This window comes from Crinia signifera, chromosome 2 (genome assembly GCF_055691185.1).
Source record: "Crinia signifera chromosome 2, ASM5569118v1, whole genome shotgun sequence".
Lineage (NCBI taxonomy): Eukaryota > Metazoa > Chordata > Amphibia > Anura > Myobatrachidae > Crinia > Crinia signifera.
Window position 1 is genome coordinate 2,169,202 of NC_139218.1, and position 12,125 is coordinate 2,181,326.

Sequence of the window (12,125 nt, forward strand, 5' to 3'; positions counted from 1 at the left end):
AGTATCTGAGATGGTGATTGTGACCGCGCTGCGCGGTACAGATATACATGGTACTTCCCATGGCGTACACCTGATCAGATGCCAGTAACGCACAGGACCGGGACCCGTTCCTCCTACTGGACACGCGTCCTCTTATTCTGTCCAGGCTGCTGTGTCCTGCAGTGATCGGTGTCTGGCTGCGTGTTGTACATTGTGCACTATGGGGGTTATTCTGTCCGGGCTGCTGTGTCCTGCAGTGATCGGTGTCTGGCTGCGTGTTGTACATTGTGCGCTATGGGGGTTATTCTGTCTGGGCTGCTGTGTCCTGCAGTGATCGGTGTCTGGCTGCGTGTTGTACATTGTGCGCTATGGGGGTTATTCTGTCCGGGCTGCTGTGTCCTGCAGTGATCGGTGTCTGGCTGCGTGTTGTACATTGTGCACTATGGGGGTTATTCTGTCCGGGCTGCTGTGTCTGGCTGCGTGTTGTACATTGTGCACTATGGGGGTTATTCTGTCCGGGCTGCTGTGTCCTGCAGTGATCGGTGTCTGGCTGCGTGTTGTACATTGTGCACTATGGGGGTTATTCTGTCCGGGCTGCTGTGTCCTGCAGTGATCGGTGTCTGGCTGCGTGTTGTACATTGTGCACTATGGGGGTTATTCTGTCCGGGCTGCTGTGTCCTGCAGTGATCGGTGTCTGGCTGCGTGTTGTACATTGTGCACTATGGGGGTTATTCTGTCCGGGCTGCTGTGTCCTGCAGTGATCGGTGTCTGGCTGCGTGTTGTACATTGTGCACTATGGGGGTTATTCTGTCCGGGCTGCTGTGTCCTGCAGTGATCGGTGTCTGGCTGCGTGTTGTACATTGTGCACTATGGGGGTTATTCTGTCCGGGCTGCTGTGTCCTGCAGTGATCGGTGTCTGGCTGCGTGTTGTACATTGTGCACTATGGGGGTTATTCTGTCCGGGCTGCTGTGTCCTGCAGTGATCGGTGTCTGGCTGCGTGTTGTACATTGTGCACTATGGGGGATATTCTGTCCGGGCTGCTGTGTCCTGCAGTGATCGGTGTCTGGCTGCGTGTTGTACTTAGGGCAGGGCAACACCGGCCCTCCAGATGTTGATGAACTACACATCCCAGCATGCCTTGCATCAGTTTCAGCATGGCCACATAGCAAAACTAATGCAAAGCATCCTGGGATGTGTAGTTCACTAACATCTGGAGGGCCGGTGTTGCCCAGCCCTGTTATACATTGGGGGTTATTCTGTCCGGGCTGCTGTGTCCTGCAGTAATCCGTGTCTGGCTGCATGTTGTACATTGTGCACTATCTGATAGTTCTCATAGCCGTTACTCACCCACGTTCTCCTCCATCACCACAGCCATTCTCCATAGGAGTAAAATGCGTTCCGTATCCCAGCTCAGGGAGTGCACTAGATCTAGCTATGTACCCGGCTCCTCGGGCTGTCTGGCCTCACTGGTGAGATAGTAAAACGCGTTCTGTATCCCAGCTCAGGGAATGCACTATATCTAGCTATGTACCCGGGTCCTCAGGCTTTCTGGCCTCACTGGTGAGATAGTAAAACGTGTTCTGTATCTCAGCTCAGGGAGTGCACTAGATCTAGCTATGTACCCGGGTCCTCGGGCTGTCTGGCCTCACTGGTGAGAGTAAAACTCGTTCCGTATCCCAGCTCAGGGAGTGCACTATATCTAGCTATGTACCCAACTCCTCGGGCTGTCTGGCCTCACTGGCGAGATAGTAAAACGTGTTCCCGTATCCCAGCTCAGGGAGGAAACTATAGCTATAAACCCGGCTCCTCTGGCTGTCTGGCCTCACTGGTGAGATAGTAAAATGCGTTCTGTATCCCAGCTCAGGGAGTGCACTAGATCTAGCTATGTACCCGGGTCCTCGGCTGTCTGGCCTCCCTGGTGAGAGTAAAACTCGTTCCGTATCCCAGCTCAGGGAGTGCACTATATCTAGCTATGTACCCGGCTCCTCGGGCTGTCTGGCCTCACTGGTGAGATAGTAAAATGCGTTCTGTATCCCAGCTCAGGGAGTGCACTAGATCTAGCTATGTACCCGGGTCCTCGGCTGTCTGGCCTCACTGGTGAGAGTAAAACTCGTTCCGTATCCCAGCTCAGGGAGTGCACTAGATCTAGCTATGTACCCGGCTCCTCGGGCTGTCTGGCCTCACTGGTGAGATAGTAAAATGCGTTCTGTATCCCAGCTCAGGGAGTGCACTAGATCTAGCTATGTACCCGGCTCCTCGGGCTGTCTGGCCTCACTGGTGAGAGTAAAACTCGTTCCGTATCCCAGCTCAGGGAGTGCACTATATCTAGCTATGTACCCGGCTCCTCGGGCTGTCTGGCCTCACTGGTGAGATAGTAAAATGCGTTCCGTATCCCAGCTCAGGGAGTGCACTATATCTAGCTATGTACTCGGCTGTCTGGCCTCACTGGTGAGATAGTAAAATGCGTTCTGTATCCCAGCTCAGGGAGTGCACTAGATCTAGCTATGTACCCGGCTCCTCGGGCTGTCTGGCCTCACTGGTGAGAGTAAAACTCGTTCCGTATCCCAGCTCAGGGAGTGCACTATATCTAGCTATGTACCCGGCTCCTCTGGCTGTCTGGCCTCACTGGTGAGATAGTAAAATGCGTTCTGTATCCCAGCTCAGGGAGTGCACTAGATCTAGCTATGTACCCGGCTCCTCGGGCTGTCTGGCCTCACTGGTGAGATAGTAAAACGCGTTTCTGTATCCCAGCTCAGGGAGTGCACTAGATCTAGCTATGTACCCGGCTCCTCGGGCTGTCTGGCCTCACTGGTGAGAGTAAAACTCGTTCCGTATCCCAGCTCAGGGAGTGCACTATATCTAGCTATGTACCCGGCTCCTCTGGCTGTCTGGCCTCACTGGTGAGATAGTAAAATGCGTTCTGTATCCCAGCTCAGGGAGTGCACTAGATCTAGCTATGTACCCGGCTCCTCAGGCTGTCTGGCCTCACTGGTGAGATAGTAAAACGCGTTCTGTATCCCAGCTCAGGGAGTGCACTATATCTAGCTATGTACCCGGGTCTCGGCTGTCTGGCCTCACTGGTGAGAGTAAAACTCGTTCCGTATCCCAGCTCAGGGAGTGCACTATATCTAGCTATGTACCCGGCTCCTCGGGCTGTCTGGCCTCCACTGGTGAGATAGTAAAATGCGTTCTGTATCCCAGCTCAGGGAGTGCACTAGATCTAGCTATGTACCCGGGTCCTCGGCTGTCTGGCCTCACTGGTGAGAGTAAAACTCGTTCCGTATCCCAGCTCAGGGAGTGCACTATATCTAGCTATGTACCCGGCTCCTCGGGCTGTCTGGCCTCACTGGTGAGATAGTAAAATGCGTTCTGTATCCCAGCTCAGGGAGTGCACTAGATCTAGCTATGTACCCGGGTCCTCGGCTGTCTGGCCTCACTGGTGAGAGTAAAACTCGTTCCGTATCCCAGCTCAGGGAGTGCACTATATCTAGCTATGTACCCGGCTCCTCGGGCTGTCTGGCCTCACTGGTGAGATAGTAAAATGCGTTCTGTATCCCAGCTCAGGGAGTGCACTAGATCTAGCTATGTACCCCGGCTCCTCGGGCTGTCTGGCCTCACTGGTGAGAGTAAAACGCGTTCCGTATCCCAGCTTAGGGAGGAAACTATATCTAGCTATGTACCCAGCTCCTCGGGCTGTCTGGCCTCACTGGTGAGATAGTAAAATGCGTTCTGTATCCCAGCTCAGGGAGTGCACTATATCTAGCTATATACCTGGCTCCTCGGGCTGTCTGGCCTCACTGGTGAGATAGTAAAACGTGTTCCGTATCCCAGCTCAGGGAGTGCACTATATCTAGCTATGTACCCGGCTGTCTGGCCTCACTGGTGAGATAGTAAAATGTGTTCTGTATCCCAGGTCAGGGAGTGCACTAGATCTAGCTATGTACCCGGCTCCTCGGGCTGTCTGGCCTCACTGGTGAGATAGTAAAATGCGTTCCGTATCCCAGCTCAGGGAGTGCACTAGATCTAGCTATGTACCCGGCTCTCGGGCTGTCTGGCCTCGCTGGTGAGATAGTAAAATGCGTTCCGTATCCCAGCTCAGGGAGTGCACTATATCTAGCTATATACCTGGCTCCTCGAGCTGTCTGGCCTCACTGGTGAGATAGTAAAACGCGTTCTGTATCCCAGCTCAGGGAGTGCACTAGATCTAGCTATGTACCCGGCTCCTCGGGCTGTCTGGCCTCACTGGTGAGAGTAAAACGCGTTCCGTATCCCAGCTCAGGGAGGACACTATAGCTATAAACCCGGCTCCTCTGGCTGTCTGGCCTCACTGGCGAGATAGTAAAATGCGTTCCGTATCCCAGCTCAGGGAGTGCACTATATCTAGCTATGTACCCGGGTCCTCGGGCTGTCTGGCCTCACTGGTGAGATAGTAAAATGCGTTCTGTATCCCAGCTCAGGGTGTGCACTATATCTAGCTATAGACCCTTTTTATTCTTCGGGACACATCAGGGGCCACAGGGCTAACACTGGGTAGTGGAGTGGGGAGAGTTTCCAGTACCCTAGAGGTAAAATTTCTCCCCCTCAGGCAGCCAGGCTCCTCCCCTCCTCTACCCCGCCTCCAGACCAGGTAATACAGTTTTTTTGGTGATGGCAGGCTGCAACATGCACCTTACAGAGAGGCTGCTATAGGCAGCCTTACTACGTCATTTTATTCTTATTTGTTACACGGACTTGGTCAGTAGCAGTGCAGGGGGTCTATTAGACACCAGCGTTGCTTCTCCATCACCTGGGCCCGGCAACCGTCCCAAGGCACTCGGGAGAGTACAGCCGCATCGGGGCACTGATTGAAGGAAACAAGCTTCCCGCTATTAGCGGCTTTGCAGCCCGACGTTGAGGACCCCACTCGCTCCTGCTGGACGACCAGGGAAATAGTGTGTGGGCAGCAGCGCTGGAAGCGAGGCCACCCGGCGTGCAACGGATCCCCACCATTTTACCGGTGCTGCATGAGACCAATCCTTATTAGCAGGGGCAGTGGGCTCTCCTCACCCAGCTGGGACAGGAGGTGGCATATCCCCGCCACTGATCCTTCCTGCCCTCAGCTACTGTACATGTGACCAGGGACATGGAGAGCTGCTGAGCCACCCAGTGATCCACTGCTTCACTGCTAGAGCGTCTGCTCCAGTCTGCCATAGCTGCTTAAGGAGCTTGTGATTGGACGCCTGCCCTTTGGGTCTCATAGGACCTGGCCAATAGGGGCTTCCCTGTTACCGTTAGTAACCGCCCGTTACTGACTCCACCCACTACGCAGTGGTCAGGGTTATCACTGCAACACCCCCCCCCCCCCCCCTCCCAGCTGACATCAATTGGTTCCGCACTGGTCATGGACCAGAGCGGAAGTTGAAGACGTTGGAACCTTTACCCAGTACAGGCTGAGATGAAAACGGTCGTCTTGAGGCAAAAGATGTTTTATTACTCAAATATAAGCCCTGGAAAGGACCCTCTCCTATGTATCTCTAGGAGGCACGGCATACAGATGTTACAGCATTCAGATACCAACCAGAATACCACAGGGGGTAATTCCACCCAATCAGCATTGTGCAGGAGATGTACATGCCTGGGACATTTACATTTATAGATCAATTCAAGTATTTTAATGTCCTTAATAAATCCTGAATATAGCCCAAAAGGTTCAATCCAATTTCCTTAGAATATCCACCAAACGGACAGGAAAGCCTGGATTCCTTTACCTACTTGACACGTCACATACACACAAGTCCCCTGTTACAATGAACACCCCCCACCAGAACCAGCCCGCTACCTGCGGTGCAGCGGTCACTCACCAGACATTCTGCAGAGGAAATGAAAAATTAGCGTCTCATCTCCTCACAGGGATTCCTTCCTGTAGACATTTACAAAAGGCTTCCAGTTCTTTCGCTTCCAGGACAGGGGTAGGGGACATTCTTTTTGAAGAACCCAACCCCAGGTTGGCAGGTCCTCTAAACCCAAGCGTAAGCATCCCAGGGCTACCGGGCACCCTTATCTTAAGCCAGAGGACACACCCTCCGCATGATGGGGCGGGAATCCACCTGGGGGATCCCGCCTGTTGTGGATTCCAGCCAGACGTCTGAAAAACCCAACAGACGCATGTCTTTGGGATGTCTTCTAACCTTCAGGGTTATCCACCAAACTTGTTCTGTTCCACAAGGGACTTAGAAAGGTTGAGGGCTCTGGAGCAGTCAGTCCAGAAGCTCCTGCAATCTGCAGTAATAGCACCGGTCCTTTTGTCTCAGCGGGGTTTGGGTATCTACACCAGCATCCCTGGGCATCAGAATCACTTTATTGGCCATGTATACTAGGAATTCATTTTTGGATATAGTGCAGCTTCAAGCATGGTGCAAGAGGGATAACAGGACATACATACAAATGACAATTCACATGCTATGATTTGCAATGTTAGACAGAGCAGTTAGGTGTTAGATTATCAGTATCTTACAGTACATTGTTCAGTAGTGGAATAGCTGTCAGGAAGAAGGTTTTTGCGGTTCTTGCCGACTTGGCAGAGATTCAGGATGCATATGCCCATCAGGCCGGAACATCAGCAGTTCCTGCGGTTAGCCGTGCAGGACTGTCCCTTTTCAGTTTCGGGCTCTGCCTTTCGGACTGTCTACTGCCCCTTGGGTGTTTACGAAGGTCATGGCAGTGATGGGCAGCAGACCGCAACCAGAGAGTCCGTATACTTCCGTATCTGGATGACCTGTTGATTCTGGCACGATCTGCAAAGATTTTTCAAGTACCATCTGACGACAGTGGTGACGGTCTTAGAACATCACAGCTGGATTATCAATTGGCTCAAGTCGTCCATGATTCCTGCACAGTTGGATATTGTACGTCAAAAGATCTACCTGCCAGAGAACGGACACTGCAGTCCCACATAAGTTTCCTCTACCTCAGATGGGTGTCATTTCATGCCTGCATGAGGGTCTTAGGTTCAATGGTATCGACCTTCGACATGGCGAAATACACCCAATTCCACTCCCATCCGCTACAACGGGAGATCCTCACCAAGCGGTGGGGATCCTACACCAAGATCCGGTCACAGCTGAGAGCCTTGTCCCCGGATTTGAGTCTCTCATTCTGCTGGTGGCTTCTAGACCAGAACCTCACAGCGGGGAGACCATTTTGGATCCACCACAAGCCTCTCCTCCCCACAGATGCCGGCCTCCATGGGTGGGGGGCAGTAACTTGCCAATGATCGTTCCAGGGACTTTGGAACACACAGGAAGCCCAACTATCGATTAATGTCCTCGAACTGAGGGCAGTCTTCTGGGCACTTTGCTTGGAGGAAACCTGGCTCGAGTGTCGCCTTGTAGACGGACAATGCGACAACGATGGCTTATATTAACCACCAGCGTTAGGCTGCCGTGGCAGAGACATCCCACACTTTTCAATGGGCAGAGAAGAACCCTGCTCTCTGCAATCTTTATCCCGGGAGTCCTGAACTGGGAAGCGGACTTCCCGTCAGACTCTGGATGCCGGCGAATGGGCCCTTCATCTGTAGGTATTCCAGATGCGGTACAATGCTGGGGCAGAACTGAGGTTGACTTGATGGCATTGCAACACAACCACGAGGTCACCCTATACAGGTCCAGGTCACACGACCCAGGCTTGCATGGTAAATGCCCTGTCAGCCCCGTGGCTGTTTGCTCTGATGTACGCCTTTCCTCCGATTTTTGCTCCTCCTGAGAGTGATCTGCAAGTTGAAGGCAGAGGGTGGCACATCCTGGTGACTCCCAGTTGGCTCAGATGGATCTGGTTCTCTTGATATACAGGCCAGTGTCAGTGGCCCCTCCGATCCTTCTACATCCAGACCTGCTCTCTCAGGGTGGCTGTTAAGACCTTCCTGGTAAGAGCCAGAGGCTTTAACTCCAGAGTAATTCTAAAGCATGCTCAGGGCACGCAAACCTTCCTTCAGCCGGTGCTTACCATCGCATCTGGCGGGCTTACTTTTTATGCTGTTGTGCTTCCCACACCATTCCCAGGATTTTACTGCTTGGCCAGAATTCTGTCCTTATAACAGAAGGGCTTCGAGGCCGGATTGTGCTTATCTTCTTTGAAGGAACAGGTTTTGGCTTTGTCAATCATGTTCTGAAGGAAGTTTGCATGGTTACCGGATGTCCACACATTCATGCAGGGCGTCCTACATATCCATCCTCTTTGTTGCCCTGTGGGACCGTTTGATCCCTTATGGTCAGTGGACCTTTGTGTTGGTTCACCTGGAAGACTGTTTTCATGCTTCGGCCTAGATGGTGTCTGACATGTCAGCTCTGTCGTTCCACTAGGTCTGTGGGGCTGTCCTTGGGCTGTTCAGGCGGTGCAATGGCTGAGCAAATTTGCAAGGCGGGGACTTGGTCATCGGCCAATACCTTCTTGCGCTTTTACACATTTGATACATTTGCCTCCCAGGACTCTGCTTTTGGCCAGAGTGTAATTGCTACTGCACAGAAGTGGCCCCTGACGTGTCCCAAAGAATAAAATTAGATTTTTGTCTTACCTGTTAAATCTTTCTTTGAGGACATCAGGGGCCACAGGGATCCCTCCCTGCCGCACCTGCTTTAGTTTCTGTTACTGTTATAGTTGCCTAGTTCCTCTGTTGTGCGAACTAGGCGGTCTTCAGAATGCGTATGGTGCTTCTCTTCCTTCTCTCCTGCCTTGGCTTGTTAAAAACTGAGCTTCCTGGCCTGGAGGCGGGTAGAGGAGGGCAGGAGCCCCGCTGACTGGGAGGCAGGAGAAGATTAACCTATTGCGTACTGGAATTCTCTCTCCTACTCCATTACCCAGCCTTAGCCTGTGGCCCCTGACGTCCTCAAATAAAGAAATTTAACAGGTAAGACATAACTCCCATTGTTTCTGGCTGTCTGGCCTCACTGGTGAGCTGGTAAAACGTGTTCCCTATCCCAGCTTGGCGCTGCTTCTTAGAGGCCATATCCGTACTCCTATAAATAGATGGGGGGGTTCCAGGGATGATTGTTCATAAATGATGTTCTTGCTGCTCCGTCTGTCAGACTGTTCTACACTTGGTGCCATACTGAGTGCATGCGCTAGTATTGCGATGAGTCCAGCTGTACTGGCACAATGGCCTGTGGCATCCAATGTCTCCTTCCTTCCTGTGCAGTTCCTGCTGTATTGTGAGGGCACACGTTTCACCGAGACAAAGCATAAAATCAGTATGGAGGTTGCAGATAAAAAAGGACTCGCTCGTCTGAAACATCATCTCCTGCCTCGGACCCGGGGATTTACTACGGCCATCCAGTGTCTGCGGGGGACAGGTATGTCTGCCTGTTTGTTTTTGTTCTATTTGGTGTTTTGTATCTTACATGCTGACAGTTTATGTAAATGTATCCCTAGTGGGATGTCTGGGCCCTCTATCCCCCCCGGTTCCCCTGGCGGGTCGCACGGCCCCTCTATCCCCACCGGTTCCCCTGGCAGCTCGCGCGGCCCCTCTTTCCCCCAGTTCCCCTGGCAGGTCGCGCGGCCCCACTCTTCCCTCCCCCCCCCCCCCCCCCGTTCCCCTGGCGAGTCGCGCGGCCCCGCTCCCCCCCCCCCCCCCCCCAGTTCCCCTGGCGAGTTGCGCGGCCCCGCTCTCCCCCCCCCAAGTTCCCCTGGCGAGTCGCGTGGCCCCGCTCTTCCCTCCCCCCCCCCCCCCCCCCAGTTCCCCTGGAGAGTCGCGCGGCCCCGCTCTTTCTCCCCCCCCCCCCCCCCCCCCCCCCAGTTCCTCGACAGCTACCAACAGTTCACATTTTCCAGACAACCTGCTGCTGCACAGGTGCACTCATTACTAACTGAACGTTTTCAAAGATCCACAGGTGGAGCTAATTACTTGTGAATCTGTGAGGAGATCTGGAAAACATTAACGGTTTGTAACTCTTGAGGACTGGAGTTGGCTACCCCAGCCCTAGCGGGTTGCGTGGCCCCTCACTTTTCCCCGGGTCGAGTGGCCCCAATCTTCCTGGAGCTATAATTGGTTATCCATCCACATGATCCCCCTGGGGCTAATGGAATGTATAGACCCGTGCTTTCCTGAGAATGTAATGGGATATCTGTCCCTGCATTGAGTAATCACTGTAATGGATTTTCTCTTTCGTCCAGTCCGGTGACACAGCTCACGATGGGATGTAGGAGGGGTCCGCAGGAGCCAGGCACCTATGCTTCAATTCTTTGGGAGCAGGCTCCTCCCTTCTGCATCCCATAATGCCTCAGTTCGTTTTAGGTGCCCACAGGAGTGGGTGCTATGCTGAGCAGCTGCACTTTTTTCTTTGGATTTTTATTAGACTAGTTAGGTTTTTATTGTTTTATTAATGTACTAGTTAGAGCAGGTTGCCAGTGTGTTACTTCACAGAAGTTCACACACACTGAGAGTGCAGCAGAGGCTGACAGAAGCGCGTCCTGTCAGCTCTCTGTGCAGAGGGAAGCTGTCCGCTCCCTCTGCACAGCACTTAACCTCTCAGCTAAAGAGGTTTTTCCTGGGCTCCGGGGGTGTCCTAACCGGCTCCTTGCAGAAGCGGATCTTGGGGGACGGACTCCCCGCGATGGCGGTCGCCATCTTAGAGAGCTGAAAGACTGAGATCTCGCCAGGGAGTTTAAGTCTTTTGCAGGATGCCGGTGCTGCCGGACAACTTCAAGTGGTCCCATTCTGAAGGGGAGACACTGGAGGATAGGAGAGGCACTTGTGGGAGTGGCTAAATTGGGGAGAAAGTGGCAAAAAGGCTACCCTCCCCGCTGAAGCAGAGACTTGGTCTCTTCCTGCACTGTGCACTGCGGAGCTGACGAGGTGGATTTCTAACACAGACTTCAGCCTCTCCTGGAAAGCGCTTCCCTCGCTGGTCGCTGGTAGACAATACAGCACAAGAGAAGTACACTGATACATTGCTCTGTGCGGTGCCTGACATTTTGCATTGTGTGACTGAAGGGTGCACTTCTGCTGCAATGGAGGAGGGAGCGCTGGACATGTTTATTTACTGTAATAAATGTGATGCTAAATTTCCATGTGAACAGGGGATTTGTGAACCAGCCTGGGCTGTGGCGTTAGGCAGGTCTATGAATGCCTTAACAGAGGCTTTAAATAGGCAGAAGGATTCCTTGTTAGGGTCTCCTGGCCATATCCCCCCCTTCTCAGACTTCTGGGGGGTCGATTTACCCCGGCTCAGGGGGACCCCATTTTGTTGCAAGCTATGCAGGACACTGCTCAGGGGGTTCATAAGATGACTGCCCTAATGGAGAAGTTTACTAAATCCTCGGAGGATATTGTGCTGAGACAGCCTATTTCTACGCCGCCTCTGAATGTGGATTCTGATGATGACTGTGTATGTGAGGAGGATTTGGGTTGGGACCGGAGGGATGAATCTGAAGCTTTGGTTCCTGGTATTGAGGATTTAATTTTGGCAGTGAAACAGACCTTAAATCTTTCTGAGGAAGAGAAAGCCCCTGCGCACTGTGTATTCAAAGAGTCGCAGGGACCCTGTTGGTTTTCCTTCTGATGAAGGGATGGTTTCTTTGCTGGGTGAAGCAGGAAAAACACCTGACAGGAGATTGTTAATGTCTGGGAAATATGCTAATATGTACCCCATGCCGGAGGAACGTATAAAGTTATGGGAAAAGGTTCCATTGGTAGATTCATCTGTGGCCAGATTATCTAAGTCCACAGCATTGCCAGTGCAAGGGAGTGCGGCCTTTAAAGATCCAGTGGACAAAAAGGTGGAAGGTTGTCGTAAGGCTGTGTTTGACGGCGTGGGTTTCACGCTACGTCCCATTATTGCTTCTGCTTGGGTGGCTAGAGCAAGTGGGCGGAGGCTCTGAGCGGTCAGCTCCACCATGACTCAGAAGCTTTTATACTGGCTGACAAGTTCAGATGTGCTGCAGATTATGTGTGAGGCCGGTGAGGAAGGCACTAAGATGGTGTCTAGGGTTTCCGCTACCTCCAGTTACAGCTAGAAGAGCACTTTGGCTAAAGGCATGGGAGGCTGATAGCGAATCAAAAAAGGTCCCTTGAAACTTTGCCGTTAAGGGCGAGTTACTATTTGGGACAGAACTGGAAGCCGTTATAAAACAGGCTACGGGTGGAAAGAGAACATTTCTCCCAACTGCAGCT

At 52.6% G+C, this 12,125-nt stretch overlaps 1 protein-coding gene across 1 annotated transcript in view; it reads left to right on the forward strand.

Moving 5' to 3' along the window:
- Positions 1-12,125, forward strand: part of AGPAT3 (1-acylglycerol-3-phosphate O-acyltransferase 3) — a 45,826-nt gene that overhangs the window by 22,584 nt on the left and 11,117 nt on the right. Inside the window, 1 exon segment of the mRNA XM_083171439.1 lies at positions 9,153-9,306. Within this exon segment, the coding sequence (XP_083027565.1) occupies positions 9,153-9,306 (154 nt within the window).